Source organism: Canis aureus, chromosome 2 (assembly GCF_053574225.1).
Source record: "Canis aureus isolate CA01 chromosome 2, VMU_Caureus_v.1.0, whole genome shotgun sequence".
In the NCBI taxonomy this organism is placed as follows: domain Eukaryota; kingdom Metazoa; phylum Chordata; class Mammalia; order Carnivora; family Canidae; genus Canis; species Canis aureus.
Genome location: NC_135612.1, coordinates 75,579,843 through 75,605,133, shown reverse-complemented (window position 1 = coordinate 75,605,133; position 25,291 = coordinate 75,579,843). Strand labels below are relative to the sequence as shown.

At 41.3% G+C, this 25,291-nt stretch overlaps 1 protein-coding gene across 3 annotated transcripts in view; it reads left to right on the top strand.

Moving 5' to 3' along the window:
* NWD2 (NACHT and WD repeat domain containing 2) overlaps nucleotides 1–24,929 on the top strand; it is a 174,723-nt gene extending 149,794 nt beyond the window's left edge. For 2 of the 3 annotated variants that reach the window (XM_077879801.1, XM_077879803.1), the window contains 3 exons: nucleotides 8,790–8,934; nucleotides 13,809–14,398; nucleotides 18,683–24,929. In XM_077879801.1, the coding sequence (XP_077735927.1) occupies nucleotides 8,790–8,934; nucleotides 13,809–14,398; nucleotides 18,683–22,615 (4,668 nt within the window). In that variant the 3' untranslated portion in view covers nucleotides 22,616–24,929. The remainder of the gene's footprint in view (nucleotides 1–8,789; nucleotides 8,935–13,808; nucleotides 14,399–18,682) is intronic. The other variant, XR_013369338.1, reaches the window with a different exon arrangement.
* The last annotated feature ends 362 nt before the right edge of the window (nucleotides 24,930–25,291 follow it).

Here is a 25,291-nt window from a genome sequence, read left to right as displayed (position 1 = left end):
AGTTCCATTAATGGAAGTCTATTAGTGGTAAACTCTGTTTCTCTGAAAATATTCTTATTTTTCCCATTTTGCCATAATGTGTCTACATTATTCTGAATGGTATATGTCTTGCTTCCTATATTTGTGAATTCATGTATTCTCTCTGTTCTGGAAAGTTCTCAACTCTCATCTCATCAAATAATGTCTTTCCTCTATTCCCTCTGTTCTTTCTTTTTTGCTCTATCATTGGATTTACACTGGACCATTTCAGACTATCCTCCATTTCTCTTTGATACTCTTTCATATAATCAATTTCCTTAGCTCTCCATGCTGCTGTCCAGAATGTCACTTTAGGTCTTTTCCAATTCAGTAATTTCTTTCTTCAGCTGTGTCCACTCTGTTCATGTATTAAGTTTTCAAGCTCATGGGCAGCCCCGGTGGCACAGTGGTCTAGTGCTGTAGGGTGTGATCCTGGAGACCTGGGATCGAGTCCCACGTTGGGCTCCTTGCATGGAGCCTGCTTCTCCCTCTTCCTCTCTCTCTCTCTCTCTCTCTCTCTCTCTCTGTGTGTGTGTCTCTCATGAATAAATAAATAAAATCTTTTTTAAAAAGTTTTCAAGCTCAACAGTTATATTTTTGATTTGTGAAAGGTTTTTTTGGGAAGGGGAGGCAGCTTTTAAAAACCTGCCTAGCTATTACTATTTTTAAAGTATCTCATTTTTTTAACTCAGTTATTTTTCCTTTACTATTTCATACATCATTTATATTCTTGTACCTAATGTAGAATCTTGGAGTGAGGTTGATTCATGTATTTGTATGATGGAAACAGTATCAATGTCTCCTCTCCAACTTGGTTCCTAAGTGGATCTATTGTATGTCCCCTGAAACAGAATAAAGGAGAGAAAATGGATGTGCCTTTTCCTTGCATAGGATTCCTAGAGAGGGAAAAGAAGGCATAGATATCCATCTCTCTTCCAAAGAGAACATCCTTGATATCAGTGCCAAGGCATCTCTGAGAGGACAGCTATGACTTGGCAACAGTTCCTTTAAGAACTTTGTGTATTTGTCATTTTGATATGTAACATTAAGTATTTTCTACATGCCATATGAAATCATGTCAGGATCCTTAATTTTTCTTCTTCCCCCTCCATGCATTATTCAAAGTAATTATCTGCAAGAATCTTGCTTCTGTGGATAAGAATATTAGGGCAAATACAAGGCATTCCTCAGTTAAATATGTCAGGAGGAAATGTAGTTGCCAGTAAACATAGATATTAAAAAACCTAACACCTCGAGAAACCAGGTCTACACAGCAGTTTGGTTATGTTACTATTTAATTGGCTTGAGTTGTCCCTTTGTCATTCTAAGATCCTCTAGGGAAATTTAAGTTATTCTCTAAACCCCACCTGCTATTTCTGCATAAATTATCATTAAATAAATGAATGTATGAATAAGATTTCACCAAGACTCTATACATGCTACTTGCTTGGTCGGCAATCCTCCCATCTGATTTCCTAGAAAATCAGAAACAAATGAAGAAACAGCTATAGACAATGAAATGGAAACATATGAGCATGTCTCCTTTAACTTCCTGGCCTCTTTAGAGGATACTGAAGAGATCATTTTGTTAGGACATTTGTATCAAAACCCAAGAGGGACTTTCTACCTAACCTGCAAGTAGTACACCATGCCCACAAGTTCTCCTGAGGACTCACCCACTCCAAATCTTCTAGCCTCGGCCCAGGGCTCAGGGCAAATTTTGTTAAATGTTCACACCATGCTGCCACTGCACAATGCCCAGCCATGTGCTGCCATCCATCTCAAACCAGGCTCAGGCATATCTAGCCATCATCATGCACCCTACCCAGCCTTCCATCCCTGGCCACCCTAGCATGCAGCCCCCAGCTGCCTTAGCACTTTGGGGATCTGGCATAGGACTAGAGGCCCAGCACAAATTTTGCTAACACCACCACCCCATCCCAAATTCCCCAGTGATCTTGCACCCTCAGAGTTGGCCTGCCTGGGTCCCACTAACACAGCAGACAACAACAGGCAAAGTCAGTGCAGTCAGTGCAGATGACTTCATTGAAAAGAAAAGTGACTCTAACACAAAAGCAGGGCATAAGTAACACACATAGGATACTCTCCTGAAGTGCCAGTTTCTGGTAGACAGGGAACACTGCACTGCAGGGCGCTCCAAGACCTCTTCTTCATAAAGTCACTACTTTCTTTTTTTTCTTTTTTTTTGTCACTACTTTCAAGAGAAGAAGACCTAGCTGACTTTATTAACACAGAGAAACAGACACAAAGAGGCAAACAACATGAGGAGATAGAGAAATTTACCCCATGTGAAAGAATAAGACAAAGCCACAGCCTTATTTCTAAGTGAAACAGCTATAACTAACATGCCTGATAGAGAATTTAAAGCAATGATCATAAGGATACTCACTGGACTTGAGAAAAGGGTGGAAGACATGAATGAAACCTATAACACAGAGAAAAGGAATAACATAAAGAGTTCAATAAATGAAATTCCACACACTTGATGGAATGAATAGCAGGATGGAAGAAACAGAGGAATGAATTACTGACCCAGAAGACAGACTAATGGAAAGAAATAAAGCTGAACAAAAAAGAAAAAAAGAATTATGAAAAATGAAAATAGACTTAGGGAACTCAGTGACTCCATCAAGTGTAATTATTATTCATATTATTAGAAGTACCAGAAAAAGAAGAGAGAAAAGGAGACAGAAAATTTATTTGAAGAAACAGTAGATGAAAACTTCCCTCACCTAGACAGGGAAACAGATAACCAGCTCCAGGAAACACAGAGAACTCCCATCAAAGTCAACAAAAGCAGACCCACACCTAGACATATTGTAATTAAATTGGCAAAATCTAGTGATAAAGAAAAAAATTTTAAATTGGCAAGACAAAAGAAGTCAGTAACTTATAAGACAAAACCCATAAGGCTAGCACAAGGTTTTTCAAACAGAAACTTTGCAAGCCAGAAAAGAGTAGCATGATATATTCAAAGTGCTAAATGGGAAAAATCTTCAGCCAAGAATACTCTTTCCAGCATGGCTATCATTCAAAAAAGATAAAAGGATAAAGAGTTTTCCAGACAAATAAAAACTAAAGGAGTTCATAACTATTAAACCAGCCCTGCAAGAAATATCAAAGGAAGCTCTTTGAGGGAAGGGAGAGACCAAAAGTGACAGTATAAAAGTAGGAAAAACAAAAGCAATAAAAGTGAATATTTCTGTAAAAAAAAAAAAAATCAGCCAAGGTATTCACCAAAAAAAAAAAAAGGATGTAAAATATAATAAATAACACATACCTAAAACGTGGGGATGACAGGTGAAAAGAATGGATTCAAACTTAAATAACCATCAATTTAATATAGACTGCATATATAGATGTGGTTATATACAAACCTAATGGTAACATAAGTGAAAAACCACTAATAAATATGCAAAGAATAAAGGGAAAGGAATATAAATATACCACTAAAGAAAATCAACAAAACCTGAAAAAAAGACAAAAAAAGATCAGAAAAAATCTTCAGAAACAACCACAAAGTATATAATAAAATAGTAATAAATACATATTTATAAATAATTGCTTTGAATATAAATAGAGTACATGCTCCAATCAAAAGACAGAGGATGACAGAATGGATTAAACAACAAGACCCATCTGTATGCTTGCCTACACGAGACTCATTTTAGATCTAAAGACAGTTTTGGACTGAAAGTGAGGGGATGTAGAAACACACATCATGCAAATGTATGTCAAAGCTGGAGTAGCAATATTTATATGGGACAAAATAGACTTTAAAACAAAGACTGTAACAAAAGAAAAAGAAGGTCACTATACAATGATAAAGAGGACAATTCAACAAGAAGATATAACAATTGTAAATACTTATGCACCCAACATAGAAGCACCCAAATACATAAAACAGTTCATAACAAACATAAAGGAACTAATAGATAATAATACAATAATACAAGGGGACTTTAACACCCCACTTAACATCAATAGATAGATCATCTAAACAGAAAATCAACAAGGAAACAATGGCTATGAATGACACACCAGAACAGATGGATTTAACAGATATAGTCAGAACATTCCACCCTAAAAGAGCAAAAGACACATGCTTTTCAAATGCACCTGGAACATTCTCCAGAATAGACCAAATATTAGCCCATAAAACAAACCTCAAAAAATACAAGAATATCAAGTTATACCTTGCAACTTTTCTGACCACAATGCTATGAAATTTGAAGTCAACCACTGGAAAAATATCTAGAAAGACCACAAGTACATGGAGATTAAACAGCATGCTACTAAACAATGGTCAACCAGCAAATAAAAGAAGAAATTTAAAAAAGTACAAAAGAGGACAGCCTGGGTGGCTCAGCAGTTTAGCGCCTGCCTTTGGACCAGGGTGTGATCCTGGAGACCCGGGATCAAGTCCCACATGGGGCTCCCTGCATGGAGCCTGCTTCTTCCTCTGCCCGTGTCTCTAACTCTCTTTCTGTGTCTCTCATGAAAAAATAAAATCTTTAAAATAAAAAAAATTTAAAAATACATAAGAGAGAACTTTAAAACAATATAACCTACCTCAAGAAACAAGAAAAATGTCAAATAAACAACCTAACCTTACACTTAAAGGAGCTAGAGAAAGAACAACAAACAAAACCTAAAACAAGACTAAAACAAAACTAAAACCAGCAGAAAGAGAGAAGTAATATATTAGAGCAGAAATAAATGATATAGAAACTATAAAAAAAATACCCACACACAATAGAACAGATCAATGAAACCAAGACCTGGTCCTTTGGAAAAAAAAACAGTAAAACTGATAAACCTATATAGTCAGATTTATCAAGAAAAAAAAAGAGAAAGGATTTAAATAAATAAAATCACAAATGAGAGAGGAGAAATAATAACCAACATCACAGAAATACAAACAATTATAAAAGAATATTACGAAAAGCTATATGCTCACAAATTGCACAACCTAGAAGAAATGGATAAATTCCTAGAAACATATAAACTTTCAAAACAGAAATAGGGTGAAGTAGAAAATTTGAACAGACTGATAACCAGCAAAGAAATGTAATTAAAAGGGAGACAGAACATAAAGACTCCTAACTCTGGGAAATGAACTAGGGGAGGTGGAAGGAGAGGAGGGCGGGGGGTGGGGATGAATGGGTGACGAGCACTGAGGGGGGCACTTGACGGGATGAACACTGGGTGTTATTCTGTATATTGGTAAATTGAACACCAATAAAAAATAAATTTATTATAAAAAAAGAAAAAAAAGAAATGTAATGAAAGAAAGAAAGAAAGAAGAAAGAAAGAAAGAAAGAAAGAAAGAAAGAAAGAAAGAAAGAAAGAAAGAAAGAAAGAATCAGTAATCAAAAAACTCCCAACAAACAAAAGTCCAGGACCAGATGTTCACAGGAGAACTCTACAAACATTTATAGAAGAGTTAATACCTATTCTCCTCAAACTATTCCAAAAAATAGAAGTAGAAAGGAAACTTCCAAACTCATTCTATGAGGCTGGCATTATCCTGATACCAAACTGGATAAAGATACCACTAAAAGAGTGAAATACAAGCCAATATCCCTGATGAACATAGATGCAAAAACCCTCAATAAAATATTAGCAAACTGAATTCAACAATACATTTAAAAAATCACTCACCATAATCAAGTGGGATTTATTCCTGGGTTACAAAGATGGTTCAATATTCACAAATCAATCAATGTGATACACCACATTAATAAGAGAAAGGCTAAGAACCATATGATCATTTCAATAGACTAAGAAAAAGCATTTGACAAAGCACAACATCCATTCATGATAAAAACCCTCCACAAAATAGATTGAGAGGGAACATACCTCAACATAATAAAGGCCACAAATGAAAAACTCACAATTAATATTGCTTTCTATGGGGAAAAACTGAGATACTCCCCTAAGGTCAGGAACAAAGCAAGGATGTCCACTTTCACCACTTTTTTTCAACATAGTACTGGAAGTCCTAGCCATAGCAATCAGACAAGAAAAAGAAATAAAAGGTAAATTACCAAGAAGTAAAACTTTCATTATTTGCAGATGATATGATACTAAAAATAGAAAACCCAGAAAGACTCAACCAAAAAAACTGCTAGAACTGATACATGAATTCAGTAAAGTCACATTATACAAAATCAGTGTACAGATATCTGCTGCATCTTCCATACCAATAATGGAAGCAGCAGAAAGAGAAATTAAGAAAATAATCCCATTTATAATTGCTTCAAAAATAATAAGATACCTAGGAATAAATCTAACCAAGGAGGTGAATGAACTATACTCTGAAAACTATAAAGCACTGTTGAAAGAAATTGATGACACAAAGAAATGGAAAGACATTCCATGCTAATGGGTTAACAAATATTGTTAAAATGTCTATGCTGCCCAAAATAATCTACACATTTAATGCAATCTCTATCAAACTACCAAAAGAATTTTTCACAGAACTAGAACAAACAATCCTAAAATTTGTAGAGAACCACAAATGTCCCTGAATAGCTAAAGCAACCTTGAAAAAGAAAAGCAGGGTTGCCTGGGTGGCTCAGGAGTTAAGCATTTGCCTTTGGCTCAGGGTGTGATCCCAGAGTCCTGGGATCGAGTCCCACATCGGGCTTCCTGCATGGGGCCTGCTTCTCCCTCTGCCTATGTTTCTGCCTCTCTCTCTCTCTCTCTCTCTCTCTCTCTCTGTCTCTGTCTCTCATGAATAAATAAATAAATTCTTTAAAGAAGAAAAAGAAAAGCAAACTGAAGGCATCATAATTCTGGACTTCAAGTTATATTACAAATCTGTCATGATCTAAACAGTGTGGTACTGGCACAAAAATAGACCCATAGATCAATGGAACAGAATAAAAAACAAAGTATAAACCCACAACTATATGGTCAATTGATCTTCCACAAAGCAGGAAGGAATATCCAGTGGGAAAAGGACAGTCTCTTCAACAAATGGTGTTGGGAAAACTGGACAGCAACATGCAAAAGAAATAATCCACTTTCTTATACCATACATACAAATAAATTCAAAATCGATTAAAGACCTAAATGTGACACCTGAAACCATAAATTCCTCAAAGAAAAAATAGGTAGTAACCTCTTTTACATCAGTCATAGCAACTCTTTTCTAAATATGCCTCCTGAGCTAAGGGAAACAAAAGGAAAAATAAATTACTAGGACCACATCAAAATAAAAAGCTTCTGCACAGGGAAGAAAACAATCAACAAAATTAAAAGGCAACCTATGGAATGGGAGAAGATATTTTCAAATGACTTATCCAATAAAGGACTGGTACCCAAAATATATAAAGAACTTATAAAATTCAACACCCAAAAATCAAATAATCCAATTTTAAAAATGGGCAGGAGACATGAACACACATTTCTCCAAAGAAGACATACCAATGGGGCAGCCCAGGTGGCTCAGTGGTTTGGTGCCGCCTTCAGTCCAGGGCCTGATCCTGGAGACCCAGGATCGAGTCCCACGTCGGGCTCCCTGCATGGAGCCTGCTTCTCCCTCTGCCTGTGTCTCTGCCCGCCCCCTCTCTCTTTCATGAGTAAATAAATAAAATCTTTTTAAAAAAAGATTTTAAAAAAGAAGAAGAAGACATACCGATGGCAAACAGACACATGGGAAGTTGCTCAACATCACGCATCATCAGGAAAACGCAAATCAAAATCACAATGAGACATCACCTCCCACCTGTCAGAATGTCTAAAATCAACAACACAAGAAACAACAGGCATTGGCGAGGATGTGGAGAAAGGGGAACCCTCTTGCAAGGTTGCTAGGAATGCAAACTGGGGCAGCCACTCTGGAAAACAGTATAGAGATTCCCTAAAAACTTGAAAATAGAACTACTCTATGATCCCACAATCACACTACTGGGTATTTATTCCCAAAAATACAGAGCACAAATTCAAAGAGTTAGTTGCATCTCTAGGTTTATAGCAGCATTATTTACAATTGCAAAGATATGAATGTAGCCCAAGTGTCCATCAACCAATGAAGTGATAAAGAAGCTGTGGTATAGATATCCAATGGAATCTTATTCAACGCTAAAAAAAGAATGAAATCTTGCCATTTGCAATGACATGGATGGAGCTAGAGAGTATTATACTAAGCAAAATAAGTCAGAGAAAGACAAATACCATATTATTTTGATCATATGTGGAATTTAGGAAACAAATCAAATAAGCAAAGGGAAAAAGAGAGGAGGGAAGGAGAGAGAGAAACCAAGAAACAGACTCTTAACTATAGAGAACAAACTGATGGTCACAAGACAGGAAGGAGGGGATGGGTAAAATAGGGGATGGGGATTAAGTGCTCTGCACCAGGAGGAGCACCAGGTGTTGTACAGGTATTGAATCTCTATATTGTATACCTGAAACTAATATAACACCGTGTTAACTAACTGGAACTAAAATAAAAATGTAAAAAGAGAGAGAGAGAGAGAGAGAGACAGCGATAAGTACATTGTCTAAGAAAGCCCAATAGACAAATTCTGTGTAATCTGGGAAAATTCACACATAACGTAGATATAATGTCTAACTTTCAGGGTTATTGGGGGGATCAAACGAGATATGGCCTATTAAGCACCTTCATAGGAGACATTGGCACACAATAGACCTCCAAATAATAGTTTTCCTTGTGCTTAAATATTGATTTTTTTCTTTGATGATTTTAAGACTAACATCTCACTTTTATGTTTTCATAGATGCAGCCTTCTGCCAAAGCTGACAATGAGAAGACCTGGCAAGAGATATCAGATGAGATCAAGAAGATATTTAAGGCTGCTGTAAAACTGTTACATGAAAAGGGGAAAATGAAATATAGCCAAGCTAAGAGGTACCTGTTCTCAGGTAATTTTTACACACCCTCAGTAAACTAAGGAACAGACAAGTAATAGATGCATCCACAGCTTCCCTTTTATGGGTCTACAAATTTCATTTCATTTACTGCCCGATGAAATTTAGTTTTTCTAAATGTTTCCTTCTCCTCCAGAGACAAGTGTTCTTTTCTTTTAACCAATTGATAAGCCTTTACTTAATTGGAGGACTTCTCCAGAACGTGTGATTTTTAAGAGAAGTCAGAGGAGGCTGCATATATCAGACCAGATTCTGCCAATGTTCTCAGTTCATTCATTCATTCTGTTCATGCGTCCATTCACTTGCTCACTCAGTAAACATTTGTTGAGTGCCTGCTATGAGCCAGGCACCGAGGATCCAACAACACACCAGGCAAGGTCTCTCTCTCTCTCTCTCTCTCTCTCTCTCTCTCTCTCTCTCTCTCCGAACTTATTTTTTAGTGGGGGAAACAAAATGATAGGCAAGCAATCAAATAAATGAATGGGGGTCGGGAGGCACCTGGGTGGCTCAGTGGTTGAGCATCTGCCTTTGGCTCAGGTCATGATCCTGAAGTCCTGAGATCAATTCCCATAGGGAGCCTGCTTCTCCCTCTGCCTATGTCTCTGCCTCTCTCTCTCTGTGAATGACTAAATGAATGAATGAATGAATACATTAATTAAATAAATAAAATCTAAAAATAATAACAATAATATATTTTTTAAAAAACTGAACAAGATTCCTTCAGGAAGGCCAAGCAATATGCAATGTGAATAAGCAAGACACAGTAGTAGGGGCTGATGAAGGATATGGGGGTCCACAGGTAGACGGAGCAGGCAGTAAGGACAGGACTCTGAGCTGCATGACAAAGGGAGCCAGCTGTGCCATATCTAAGGTAGGAAATTCTGAGGATGGGCTGCCAGGTTCAAGATCCCTGAGACAGGAATGCGCTTAGTAAGTCCCCAGAGGAGGAAGAAGGTAAAGGTGGCCGGCCTGGGGAGGGAGAGATGAAGCCATAATTAGAACCTTATGTTTTATTCTGGGTCAGTTGGGAAGTCACTGGAGGCTGAGAGATGAAGAGGTAAGGGAGGGGCAGGATCTAATTTAACCTTCAAATAAAAATCCACAAAGCAGGGATTCGATTGTTAGCCTTTTTCAGCCATAGAAAGGTTTTATTTTTGAAGGATGCACAAAAAAGCTGAAGGAGTAGGTCAGTCATAGTTTCCAGAGGACAAACACTACTGGGTAAAAGGAAGCAGATATATAACATTTATCTTAAAAATTGATAATGAAGGGGGCACTTGGGTGGCTCAGTGGGTTAAACACCTGACTCCTGATTTCAGCCCAGATTATGATCGATCTTCAGTGGTGAAATCAAGCCTGGAGTGAGGCTCTGTGCTCCCTGGGGAGTCTGCTTAAGATTCTCTCCCCCTCTCCCTTAGCCCCTCCCCCAAGTCTCTAAAATAAATAAATAAAATCCTAAAAATGGATAGTGACAAATTATTGAGGAAAAAGCAATAGCAGTTGAGTTTTCATACTGACTTTGTGAATGGCAGGACAAAGTGAAAACCGTAAAGGCACTTGATGGCGTTCTCCTTTTATACTATGTGGACTTCAAGCTCAGGGCAGCTGTAAATAATTTTTACAAATTTATTCTCGAGAAACTATCAAAAATCGGGTCTTATTTTAGGTCTCCCCAAAAATATTAAAATTGACAAGAATAAGTACTATCTTTAGAATATGACAAATATGCTTGTTCCTTTGGGATTTTTTTTATCCAATTTTGAGACTCTGGTTTTTCATCTTTATCAGGAACAAAAACCAACCTGGCCCCCAAAATGTGCTGTATTTGAAGAAAATGCCCAGAGCAAAAACTTTCCTATTCATAATGGAAGAGATCCCAGTTTGAGGAGGGCACTCTCTTACTTAGAATCATACAGGTCCAATGTTCAAGTATCTCATTGGCAAACACTTTCTCCTAATTTTCTCTATACTAAAAAACTCTTTCCATGAGGCCAGCTCTATGGAGATTAATAATTTCATACTGTATAGTATGAACTATTTACTGCAAGTGGACTGTTCTCTGATTGGGGGACATCTCTTAAAGATACGCATGCCCATAACAATTTTATTGATTGTACATTTCAAACTCATTTTAAGGCCATGTCTCCATAATAAAAATGGCTAGAGAAGTGCCAGTTCTTTGAAATGGATTACTATATCCATATTACTTCAATATTTTTCAGGGATGTTGAAATAAGAATATTAGGTAGAGTCTAGAAAGGCAAAGTACATCTGAATGTAATTTTTGACACTTTTTTAAAGATTTTATTTATGTATCTATTTATTGAGAGAAAGCACACATGCACGTGCGTGAGCGGGGAGGGGGGACAGAAGGAGAGGGAGAGAGAGAATTTCAAGCTGACTCCACAGTGAGTGTGGAGCTTGACTTGGGGCTGGATCCCACAACTCTGAGATCATGACCTGAGCCGAAATCAGGAGTCGGATGCTTAATCAAGTGAGTTTTTCGCACTTCTGCTTTTCCTTTACAAATAACAGGAGAGGAAAAGAAATCATTCAGACCCCAAAATCGTACCCAGCTGTGAACATTAAAACTGAATACTCTCAGGGATAGTTGTTTTGGGAATTTAAGTCTCATGGATGATATAGTTGCCAAGGCTGGGACTTTCCTAATGTTATCTTCATCGGATACCGGCTAAACTTTAGGATATTTAGAAAATTGCAAAGACAGAAAACAAATATGGTATTTTAGTAAGGAAGGGTATGTTTATAACATAGACAAATATCAGAAATTATCAATAAAAATCCCCCCAAATCATGAGGATGTACTTGAAATAACTTCCAGAGATAACTCTATAGAGTTGACTTTGTCTCACATGACTCATTTATTCAGGTATATTTAATTACGTGTATACCAGCAAACAGACATTCTTCTCTACAGCCTCTTTTTTTCCCCCTGAGCCAAGCTTATGTGGGTTCTACCAACTTGGTTTGTCTCTATCTCTTCGTACAACACGTTTATAATCAACACTCCTGATTGACATGTTCTTTCCATGAGGTGATACGGTGTCAGCTGATTTGTTTCCCGGGAGTTAGAGGTGATGGCACATATCTCTGGTTATTATCCATTAGGTACACATAGTACAGGCCGACACTTCCTTTCTCATGGTCCACAGAAGGTAGCACCGGCTCCATCCAGGGGGTCTCCCAGCATGTTACACAGATGGCTGGAAAAGAGACGATCCAAAGGCTGCTTTCTGTGGATTTCTTACGTCTTCCCTCATCTACAACTAGTTCTTACTCTCGTAAGAAGAGCAGATATGTGTTGTGTAAGCACCTTTGACTGGCTTCCTTAACCAACTTGCCTGGTCAAAACTCTTTGTAAAATGGACTGATGACCATGGCACAGCTCACACCACATTGGTGGCTATAACCATATCATCTTTTTCACTTGAGTCATTGCTTTTGATTGCTTGCTATCATTACTGAAAAAACTATTATCATGAGAGTTCTACAAAAAGCACCAATTAAAAATACAATCCCCAACTTCCTTAATAGTTACTGTAGAGAATGCATGTATGTTCTTGGTTTTGTTTGATGCTGGAGTTGTGGCCAGCACGATGAAATGTGTTCAGTTTCTGGCCAGCCCAGCCCTGTTCATTCAAGGTCCACCCAACACCCCCCCCCAATTCTTCCATCAGATGGCTACCTCGTAGTCCCCTCCTTAAGTAGTCCCCTTCCCTGACCTCTCCAAGTGGGGTAGCCCTCTTGATTGTTTGCTTTCATTGCACCATGTTATTCTCCTTCACGGGACTAAAAAGAATCATAATACATTTATTTGTGGGACCCTGTGATTCACGCCTGCCATCCTCCACTGGACAGTAAGTGCCATAGTGGCTTTTCCTTTCACTATTGTCTGTTTTCCCTCATTACTGTACCCTGAGTAGCTAGTAGTGTGCCTGGAACAGAGTGGACACTCAGCTAAGACCAACTGGATGAAGGAAAGAGGATGAAATAAAGGGAGGCAACGAGTTTTAAAAGACTCCTTGCCTTAAAATTCATTGCCATTGGTTTATTTTATTCCTTTTTCTTTTTCCTCCCTGAAATCATGCCCAAGTGATGTTTTTGTAATGACGCTCCAGTTTTAAATGCTCTTATGGGGCCTCGGTGACTTATGATGTATATGTTCTTGTGTGTGAGCAAATGTGTGTATAACCCGGTTTGTCTTTGAAGAAATAAATTTATATACTAAGTCATTTTTTCTGTACCTGCTCTGGTAAATATATTGGAATCTAACAGTGATATGGATTTTCAGAATGATCACTCATCAGGACATGATTCTATATTAAACATGCTTTTATGTTACTATTTACCATATCTGGCTGGGATACAATGCACCTCAAACAAAATGGTGAAGCCTCATTATAAAAGAAAGAGTGAAAAGGAAGAAGCCAACGAGATCTGTCATTTGGCCTCTTCCTAGTTCTTCCCTGACCCCAGGTGGTCCCTGCTCTTTGCTATTAGAACCCGTTAAGTCTGAGAGAGAAATTAAACAGGAATTTAAAAGAATCAACTACAAACCCAATATGCTTTCTCTCTTATGCTTATATTCAAGCTCTCCCTTGGACTGGGGAGGAAATTAAATAATTTTAATTAAAACCCATGGTTTTAATTAAAAGCTAGGGTTCCTGGCTATTTAGGAAAAGACAGGAAATTAAGGAATTAAGAAATTAATCTATAGAGGACTCCACTACCTGCTGCAAGCAAAATAATCTCCCACTGGTGACTTGAGAGATAAGTTGGGGGGGGGGTGTATGGGCCCGATGCTTCTTCATTCTAGACGGTAAACCCCCTGCCATATTTTCTTTCAGCGATAGAGGATGAGTTTGACTTTGCTCTAGGAAAGCAAACCCCAGCATTCCTAAAGAAATGTGTCTGCTACATCCGGAAAATTGCTAACATTGAGCGTTTTGTGAAAATCCCAGAGATGGGAAAATACATGGATATCACCGGAACAGAACCAAGGATTATGCGGGATGCAGAAGCCCAAGAGAAGCTGATAAAACTCAGGGATGAATTTATTCCTACTATTGTCGCGTCATCTAATCTGAGAGTGTACACATCTGTTACTCATTGTGACATGAAACTGGGCTATTCCCAAGAAATAGAAAACCATTACATAGAAGGACTTGGTAAACAATTCTATGAGGACATGATTGATATCATTCAGGCAACCGTACAACAGAATTTTGACACCGAAACCGACACGCTCTATGATGAAATCCTCCAGCATTCCTCATTATGTAAGACGTACGCCTCCTTCTACGAGTACAAATGTGAGTCTCTCAACATAGTGCATAAATACGTGCTGCCAAACAAAGCCGGGCACATCAACCCTCTCGTCGTATATGGTGGGCCATGCGCTGGGAAGACCCTCCTGCTAGCCGAAGTGGCAAAGAAGGTAAGAGCCCAATCTTTCAAATAATGATTATTTGTAAAAATCTTCTCCTTTGGGGAAATAGATAAATTGGTCAAAATTCATTTCCATTTTCTATGTTTTCTATCTGATTTATAATCAGTCTTTTTGGAATGGACACTCTGGTGTCTCTCATATGCTGGTATAATGGTTATACTGAAAGAATAAGGCATGTGGGGTGAGGTTAGAGAACAGCTTGATTTTTTTCCTCTTATCGGTCAAACTCTTGTGCTGGGGCCAGTTCCCATTGGATGGAAACTAGGGCACATCTCACAGCTCTTCTCATCCCTCTCAGCAAAGACCAGCCGTCCTATCAGCTCTGGACACTAAGTCATTCTCAGTTCAGCAATTAAATACGTCCACTCTGAGGTGATAATTAAAACTTGACTTTATAATTCTCTCCCGCAGCTGAGGCACACAGTAAGCAAGGCAGCTGCCATGGAAGTGGGGATGTGGTCATCTTCTCCTCCTTTCATCACATAGTACCTCTGACCCTCCATCCCTGACCCCAAGCACATGGTCCCTAGAGGGCTGTGACTCCTGTAGGGTTATGGTTATGACTTCGGGGAAGGAGGAAGGGTAAGGTGGCCCAAAAGTTCTTACGTGACCCATACTGTTCTGAAAACTGGACTCCACACTCTCTCGTCTTGGCAGGTGTCTAAAGCTGCCTCCTAAAAACTGACAAATTACTGAAAACTACATGAGAAAATAATGATGTGCTCTATGTTGGCAAGTCAAATTTAAATAAAATTTTTTTAAAAAACCCTGCCTCCTAGTTCTTCTGAGGCCTTCCTTTGGGTTCCTAGACATCCTTTCCCTCCTGCATCCCCTGCCCTGTCCTCGCTGAGCATCTTTAACCTAGAGTTCCCTAAACCCAGGGGGATGCATTTTTGTTTCCAGCTGGTCATTTCCACGGCTCCTCAACACCCAGCCACACACTTCAAGTACCACCGAGATCTGCCGAGATCCACAGCCCAGCAAGCTCCCCCAGACAGGCCCTAGGGAAAACAGAACCAGCAAAAACCGCTGTCAGCCCAGTCTTCCCAGTGGCCCACATCTGACATATGGGAAGCACTCAGGAACTTTTTGCCCTGGGAAACTCCACTTGCAATACAGCAGCTCTCCATCACTCCTCCATCCAAGCAGCTGGCCAGCCTTGTTGGTCAGCCTCCAGATCTCTCAGGTATCTGATGACATCTGTGTCCCCAGCTCTAGGGTGCAGCCTGCAGGTGGTCCATCACAGCCCTTTTCCCAAGGTAATTAGTGAGGAAACCTCTTACTTAGGTTTAGATCTAAGATTTACTTAGATCTCTTAGGCGGTAAGAGATCTGACCCACAGCACCCTAACCTCCGATGTTTTTCTTGGCCTCTTCAAACTCCTTTTTAGGCTGGAGGCGGGTGGTCCATTAAAGGTAGCAAAACTGGTTTTCACAACTCCCTCACAAATCTTGCACGATGGTCTGGAACCTCACTCTGGAATGTGGGGTCTATTGCCTTGGCATGTCAGTCCAAACTGGACTAAACTAGTTCCATTTTAACCTCCCTTTGCACCTGATATCCATGTCTGATGGTTTATATTTTCCTGGTATTACCTCAGAATCTCTATATTGTTCTTCCTGTGGTTTCTCTCTCAAACACAGAGCTCTCGTTAACTTCACAAATGCTCTCATCATCTGTCATGTGCTACACAATCTCAGTTAGGCCATCCTGAGGACAGGAACAGGGACAGTGGTGGTGCACCTTTTGTGGGGATTAGGTTCCAAAGTAAGCTCACAGACAAATTCTGGTGTATAAACTTACTTAAATAAAAGTCCTTAGGAAAGTTAATTTACCATTTCTTAATATGGCAAGCCCAGCTGCTGGTTTTTCTTCTTCTTCTTTCTTCTTCCTCCTCCTCCTCCTCCTCCTCCTCCTCCTCCTCCTCTTCTTCTTCTTCTTCTTCTTCTTCTTCTTCTTCTTCTTCTTCTTCTTATGATTTTTATTTATTTGAGAGCAAGAGAAGTAGAGAGAGGGAGACAGAGCAAGGAGGGGTAGAGGGGGAGGGAGAAAGAATCTGAAGCAGACTCACACTGAGTGTGGAGCCTGATGCAGGGCTCGAGGCCACAACCCTGAGATCCTGACCTGAGCTGAAACCAAGAGTCCAACGCCTAACCAACTGAGCCACCCAGGTGCCCTTGGTTTTTCCTTCTCATGTTAAATGACATGGTTCTCTTTGAATTGAATGCCAAATGCAGTGGCAGGCTTACATTTAGGAGCCACATTGCATCAAAATAAATGATGTGTGTGTGTTTGAACACTAAATTGTATGTGACTCTTCAAACTTTAGAATTGTTCCAAGTAAATGAGACAACAACAGTATAAGGAGCACATGGGAGCTGAAATCTCATGAGAAAACAGCCATACACACCATTTCACATTCACTCTAGGGCTTTTTCTCTCCAGAAGAGGGAAGGGTAAAGTCGTTGGAGGGACAAATGTTGTTGGACTTGACTATATTCAATGTGCATGTGATGCACCTCCCCGGGCCATAGCACAGGAGGTAAAGAATTGTGTGGAATGTGCTGATATGCCTGTTCAGATAAACGGTCCCTGCGGGGCAGTGTGGTGACAGTTGAGTTCATCAAGTTGAGAAATGGTTTTCTGTGCTCTCACTCTTCTGGATATTTTGTCCAAATACCAGAGTGTGTCTTTTCACAGTCCAGGACTCTGGTCCCACAAGAAGCCTCACGTGTTTCTAGGTCCCCTGCCTCTGCTCCACTCACTTCTCTCCTGGGGGGATGTCTGTCCCGCCAATGACAATCTTCACTCTCTTTGTGACTTTATGCTCCTTGTGAGGGTACAGATAGACATCTCGTGTTTATCTCTAGGTTGCCTCCTGTGTGCCCAGCATTTCCATGGACATGAGCTCATGATCAGAGGATCGCTCTCTACACGTTCAAGAATGTGTGACTAGGAGGAGAGCGGACAATACATATAATCATCATAAGCAACCTACATAGGGACAAAATATTGTGTTCTGTTTCTGATTTGCCACTGAAGGACAGTCGTAGAAGGATGGCAGGATTATCTTCCTCCATATGGACTTCAGAGGTTGGGGCTAAACAGCAAATTGCTTATTTTCCTTAATAGTTCATTCTGAAACTGACATCCATACTTTTTTTTTTTTTCTAAATTTACTCAGATCTTAACCTGAACCACATCTTGAGGAACCAAGTTTCATAAACTTACTTCCTCATGTATAAAATACGTCCCCTCCTAAGCAGTAGTATCCTTGGTGAATTCCAAGGATTACTGAAAGACATCATCTCCCTAAAATTAGACTTTGGGACATTTTTTATACTTTGATCATATCCCTTCTTGTCCTTGCCTTTGTGGCCAGAGAAGTACTAAATTTAGCAGCCCACTCACATATGTTATCTCCTTACCTCTACAATTTGAAAAAACAAAAAAACCTCCAGCTTTGTCTCTTGGTAATTGCTTAACTCTGAGCAAGTCATTTATCCAGCCTGGGCTGGTTTCCTCTTCTGTTAAATGATACATCATCCTACCTGCCCTACAGAGAGATAATGTGAGAACTGATAACTATTTATAAATATAAATAGTGAGCTGTCTGTTAAAAATGCAAAGCTTAACAAAAACGTTAGCCAACATTATATAGATTTTTATGACAATGATAAATAATCATAGAGATGACCCTATAGCATCACAATATAATAAAATGCCTCTGAATCATTAAGGATTATAGTCAGTATTTTAGTACTATTTTTATCACATTCTAATTAACTAGGAATTTGATCAGCCTTGTGTGATTTCAATTAGTGAAGATATTTGACCCAATAGAATATGTAAATCACTATTTAATCTATTCATTAAACAAATACTCACTAAGCATCTACTGTGTGCCAACAACCATGCCAGGAAATAGAATACACTGACGAAAAACTGACCATACTGGGTCTGCAGATTTATCATTTGCGAAATCCTTTGTAACTTTTGGAATATAACAAGCTAAGCCTTGGGATTGAATAATATTATTGTCACCATTTTATTACCTGGAGTAGAGTGATCCTGAGGGTCTCCCCTATAGATTTTAGTGCATGAGCTTTGTGACAGCTCTTTGATCTTCTCAGGTTTTCCCATTTCATGGTTCTAGGCCACTTCCTGGATGGTCAAGGATACCAGGAGCCTGACCTCTGGAGAGAGGAGATGCTGTTGTACGCAACCACGTGAATATGTATTACCATTCTAAACACTACCTTTATGTTTTAGGCTTACGGCTGGCTACAGGAAGACACAGGACCCGAATCTGACCCAGTGGTCGTCGTGAGATTTCTAGGAACCACAGACATGAGCACTGACCTTAAGACTCTCCTTCTAAGCGTTTGTGAACAATTGGCAGTCAACTATCGGTGTCTGGTTCAAAGCTACCCTAAGAAGATCCATGACCTCCGTGACTTATTTATAAACCTTTTGAATGAGTCTTCGTTGCAGAGACCTCTAATAATAATATTTGATGCCCTAGAGCAGCTCTCAGAGAGTGACGAGGCCAGGAAGCTTTGGTGGCTCCCCGCTCACCTTCCCCGCTTCGTACGAATAGTCCTGTCCACACTGCCCAACAGACACGGGATCCTGCAGAAACTGAGGTGCCTTATCCATGAAGAAGCCAACTACATCGAGCTGATTCCCCGGGACAGGAAAATGTGCAGCCAGGTCCTCAAACACCAGCTGCTGCGGGTCAAAAGGAAGGTCACGTCGGGCCAGCAGATTTACGTGAACAACGCATTCTCCAAGTGCACGCTGCCCATGTTTGTGAACCTGACCTTCAGGGAGGTGAGACATTGGAGATCTCACAAAGACGTCGATGAATCCTCCCTCTGTGTCACGGTTCACGAAAGCATAGAGCAGCTATTTTGGTCCTTGGAGAAGAAGTGTGGCCAGAAACTGGTCTCCAGGGCTCTCGGGTACATCACCATGGCCAAAATGGGTTTGAGCGAAATGGAGCTGGAGGACGTGTTGGCCCTAGACAACAGTGTTATGAATGAGCTCAATGGGAACGCTCGGCCCAGCAATCCCCTGCGAGTACCTTATCTGTACATCGCGAGGCTCAAGGAGGGTCTCAGCGGATACTTAATAGAAAGACACGTGAAGAACGTCACACTCCTGGTCTGGGCCAATAGACACCTGCAGCTCATAGCTCAGAAGTTGTATCTGCAGGACGACGGCGACCTGCGTGAAATGCACACCATCCTGGCAGATTACTTTCTGGGAGTCTGGTCAGGGGGCAGGAGGAAAGCTTTCTGCCTCGAAGACCCGTACTTGAATGGCTGCCTTGACTTGGAGAGCAGAAGCTTGCTTGAGGAAGAGAAGCACTTCATGGAACAGGCCTCCTTTGACCGGCAGGCTCCAGACCAGCCCTGGGTTTTCCAGTGTAATCCACTGGAGCCTGACATCTTTTTCGTCAATCATCGCAAAATGTCTGAGCTCCTACACCACCTGACGAGGTGTGGAAAAACGGATGACCTGCTGTATGGGATCATCATGAACTTCAGCTGGCTTTACACCATGATCAAAATCGGCCAGTTCGACAAAGTGCTCTCCGACATCGAGCTGGCTTACAACTACTCGCAAGAGAAGGAGCTGAAGTTCCTGGCCAGCACCCTCCGTGGCATCAAAAACAAGGTCACGGCGTTCCCCGGCTCCCTTTCAGCAGAGCTTCAGCAGAGACTGCTGCCTGTCGTGAGTTCCCTGCCCAAACTCAGACACCTCCTTTTGGAATGTGACAAAGACGGGCCCAAGTATTGCTCCATCGTGCCATTGCATTCATCCATGGACGTGACCTACAGCCCGGAGCGCCTCCCTTTGTCCTCGAGCCACCTGCACGTCACCGAGATCCTGCCTACCTGTAACCCCAGTACCGTCCTCACAGCTCTAGAAAACGGCTCCATCAGCACGTGGGACGTGGAAAGCCGCCAACTCCTCAGGCAGATCACCACGGCCCAGTCCGTCATCCTGGGCATGAAGCTCACCAGCGACGAGAAGTACCTCGTGGTGGCTACGACCAATAACACCTTGCTGATCTACGACAACGTCAATTCTTGTCTCCTGTCTGAAGTGGAGATCAAAGGGACCAAGCACGGAAGCGGCTCCACCTACATCAACGGATTCACGCTGTCCGCCAACCATGCCCTCGCGTGGCTCGAAGCCAGCAAAGACGTCACCGTCATCGATCTGCTCTACGGCTGGCCTCTTTACCAGTTCCACTGCTGGTACGAAGTGACCTGTGTCCAGTGCTCTCTGGATGGCATGTACGCCTTCTGCGGACAGTACCTGAACACCACCACCATATTTCATTTAGGGAGTGGGGAAAAGTTATGTACGGTGACCTCTGAATTTTCGGGGGGGTTTGTGAAGTTCCTTCTAATCTTGGACACGGCTCAAGAAATGGTCATGGTAGACAGTGAGGGGAGCCTTTCTGTTTGGAATACCGAGGACATTTCCAACCCCCAGTTGACCGATGACTTTGACTGCCGAAGAGAGGACAGCGAGGTGGTCAGCATTGAACTGTCGGAGGACCAACACGCGATTCTGATCTGTAAGGCCCTCAGCATTGAGCTCCTAGATACCGGCATGTGGAAGGTGGCGGAGAAGTTCAGAGCCAAGCACAACGAACGCTTCATCTCTGCCGTGCTGTCCAAGAACGGTGACTGCATCATCGCCACCATGGAAAATACCTCAGCTGTGTTTTTTTGGAGGCGGGACACAGGACAATGCATGGCGAGCTTACAGGAGATCTCAGGTACCATAGTCAAGCTCGTGAAGTCCAGTCACCACAATATGCTGCTATCTTTGTCAACCAGTGGTGTTCTTTCCATCTGGGATATAGATATAATCACGGCCATGTCCAACATAGATAAGACTGGGAAACCCATCCAAAGTCTGGTGTTACCCGCTAGAGGGGAAATCATTTATTCCCTCGATGGCTCGGATTGTGTCCACAAGTGGAACTTCAGCAGCGGGTTCCTTGAGGCAGTCTTTAAGCATGAGGGAATAGTCGAGCACTGCGTGCTGACGTCCTCTGGAGATGTCATGGTGACATCAGATGACAAAAGCAGCCAGTATGTCTGGCACACCAGCAGCGGCGAGAACCTCTTCCGAATCAACGGGCAGAGAATATCTCAGCTGCTCATTACACACAACGACCAGTTTGTGGTCTCCCTCTGCGAGGAGAATGCCTCCAGGGTTTGGAGACTGGCCACAGGCCACAGGGTCTGCAACATCTTGACCACCCTGCAGAATGCCTTTATAACCTCAGCAAACACCTTCGTGGTGGGAATGACCAAAAGCAAAGTGCTGGCAGTCAGTCTCTGGACAGGAAGCATCACCAAGAAATTTTGCTGTGAAGATGGCACCACCATCGTAAATTTTAAATTGATCCCTGACTGTCCTGACATCATTGTGTTTATCACATCGGCCGAGACGGTGAATATCTGGAGTCTGACCGATGAGGTCATCTGTCGCCGGGTGCAACTTCCAAACAACTTCTTGAAAAATCTGGAGGATTTTGAAATTTCTCCCAACGGAAAGCTAGGCATTATATCCAGGGGAGATGAAAATATCAATGTGCTGGATTTACACAGCGGTAAATTACGGGTGGTTCACGCCTCCGGGGTCATCTGGAGGCAGAGGCTGTCTCGAGATGGTCGCTACCTGGTGTACATTTGTTTCCGAAACGGGGAGGAAGAGGACGAAAACGGTGCAATATCCAGTTTAATTGTCATGAGACTGGCTGATGGCAAAAATATCGGTGCTTGCTCCCTGTACAAAACACCAACTTTTCTCGCCCTCTCACAGAGGCACCTGAACATCATAGTGGGTTTTGACGACGGGAGTATCGGGATATACACGGTGGTAGACCGCGTAGATGCTGCGCTGAAAATTAAAATTGCCACTTCAAACAGCAGACAAATTTTCAACAACGCGACACAGGCATCCAGGCCAAAGTGTAGTAGTTACTGCTTTAAAATGTCTGTGGATTGCTTATGGAGGGAGTCGACCGAGGTCTTTGCAAGAGACAGTCCCATCACGGTGAGTGACTCCACTGAGCCCAATGAGGCGACACCGTCCAAGAAACACAATCCCTGCTATGACCGGGTGTGCTCTGCCCTGGAATCCAGGGGCCATAGCTACACCCCTGACAACTGACAAAACTTTCTTCCTGTTCACTGGACATGCACGATACACGTACAAAAGGAAAAAAAAAAAAAGAAAGTACCTTTTGAGTCCCAAATGATAAAGTCCTCATTTCTTAAAGGACGGGAAAGATGCTGGAGTTCCACTGTTACCATGCTGGTCGAAAACACAGAAATGTGAAATTGGTTTGGAGTTTGCTCTTTCCATCAAAGTTAATCCACGAATGACGCCTTGGCAGAGAGTCTCTAAAAATGGTGTTTAACTGGCTACGTCAACTGGAAGCTAGAGGATCTTTTCTAAATTAGCTGTGCGGGAGGCAGCAGCGTAACTCGTTCAGATGACAGAGGCTAGAACTATATGCAGACCCCTTGGGCTGGAATTAGCGCTACAGAAATCGTTTGAAATTGTGAACACACAGAGCTGTTTGACCTCCGATGATCATGTGGCCGGACGTAAACACAGCCTTAATCTCTCCTTACATTTTACAATCCTGATAACTGTGTAAACCCAGTGTGCAGATGGAAGGTCAAAAGGTGCAAAACCACGTAACAAAAATGCCCCCGTGTACCCCCAGTTTCCCAGGAGAAAGGACGTGGAAGGTGAGGCCACGAACTGGACCGGGCATGAAACGGAAGTGCCCCTCTCCTAGGGCTACTGAGCACGCAGTCAGCTTTCGTTGCAATACAGTTGGGACAGTTGCATGCAAAGGGTCTCTGTATAACGGAACATGGGATTTTTAACCAACTTCCTGGGCTGCGAAAGAACACATTCGATAAGAAGCCACAATCGTTTCATGTCTTTTCGAAATGCCTATCTGTGCTGGGCGTAGAGCGGAATTACAGAAAGGGCATTACAGATTTGGTCAAGACATCTGTTCATTTCCATCACCGTACTAATGAGTGTCTGGGCTATTCAGTCCGTTGTATGGAAGCATACATTTTTTCCTAAATCCCTGCGGTAAATCTTGAGAGAAAGAAAGCTTTCTTGACACACCATCTATGAAATACTGGAGACATTTGCCTTACTCTCACTCCTCTTCTTTCCTATGTAAAATGCAGACAGATGACCAAATACTCGGGGACAAACTGAATATGCCTGTCTTTGTGCTAAAATACTCCATAAATCTTAAGGGTGTCCAAAGGTTCTTTATCGTCCCTGTTTGTAATCACTTTCTTACTTCCCCACACCATATGTATGCTTCTTCCTCCGTCACCCTTTCTGCTGGAGGGCTCTTCGGAGCCTTTTATAGTCTCGGCCGTTTCCAAGCAGAAGCTGTGAAATGGCACGAAATACTTTTTAAGGGCCACTCACCTAATGAAAAGAAAATGTCACATCCCAAAAGGGGGAAAATGATTTTCTCCCTTTCATATCCTCCACATGGCATGGCCTTGGATGACTTTTCAAAAGGTATCTGTCTGTAGCGGTGGTTTGGGTTTGCTTTGGTTCGGTTTCCAAGTGACAGTAGTGACTTGTGGCAGCAGAATAACGACCGAGGAACCGACGTGTGCTCTCAGCCCGGCTCCACCACCCACTCATCCCGTATCCGCAGGCCGATCGTTAGCCTCCCCACTGGATTGTTTTTTGGAAACTGCAAAACCAAGGTAGTGATATCTTTTGCCATAGCCCTTTTAGGGATGTTGGGGGGCAAGGGGAGGGGAAAAAAAAAAGACAGTGACATCTTGATTGTTTTTGCTAATGGGAGAAGCCGAGCGATCTAATCCAAAGGGAATCCGAGCTCATTGCATGTCACTTTGGAAAGCACTTTGACGTGTAAGCGTACAGAGATGGGATTCAGACAAAGACCTCCCTCCGTGGAGGAGGACTTTTTTTTCAGTATGTTCCTCCTAATGTAGCTACCAGCCAGAAAGGGGGTAGCCCAGAGAAGCCTCAGCCCACGTAGAGATCAGAGCTGATTGTATGAGTCAATGCTTTTTTTTTTTTCTTTTTCTTTTTAGCTCTTCTGATGTGACACATTCCTATTCCTGTCGTTATCACTTGGACCCCCACGCCGCACATTTCTAAGAATTAAATGCCTAGATGGATTAAATGTAGTGTGTGAATATTCTATGTAACAGCCCATAGAGTTTAACAAGTGACTTGAATGATTTTTCCTAACTTGTTTGCAACTGATAGCTCATATTGAATGTTTTTATGTAAACTTTGTATTGTTGGGAAGAATTACCCAATCAGAGATTTATATTTTCATAAATGTTACATTTAGTTAAATTTTGTTACAGAGTTGTTACACTAGAAAATTATTGCAGTCTTCAAAGGATGTACAGTCTTGTGTATGTATTGTTTGTATGAATAAAAGATAAACTACTTAGATTTGTGTGGAGTTTTTCTTCCCTCTCTTTTGCAAGTATAGAGTTTTTAGTAATAATAATAATAGTAATTGTTCATGCTTACTGTACACCAGACTCTCTTTTTTGGAGCTTGGGGTGCACTAAGCCATTTAATCTCCTCTAAAGCCTTATGAGGTTGGTACTTTCAGTATTCCAAATTTATAGATGTAAAAAAACTAAAAACAGAGATCCAGGGGGAATAGCTGAACAGGATTTCAATACACTATCAATGTGGTTTTTGTTACCTTTTCCAAAGCACATAAAATATAGCGTTGAGTATCCAGTAGGCACTTACTCATAATGGCCTATAAAATGTTTTCCAACTTGTAGATGAGAGACCAGG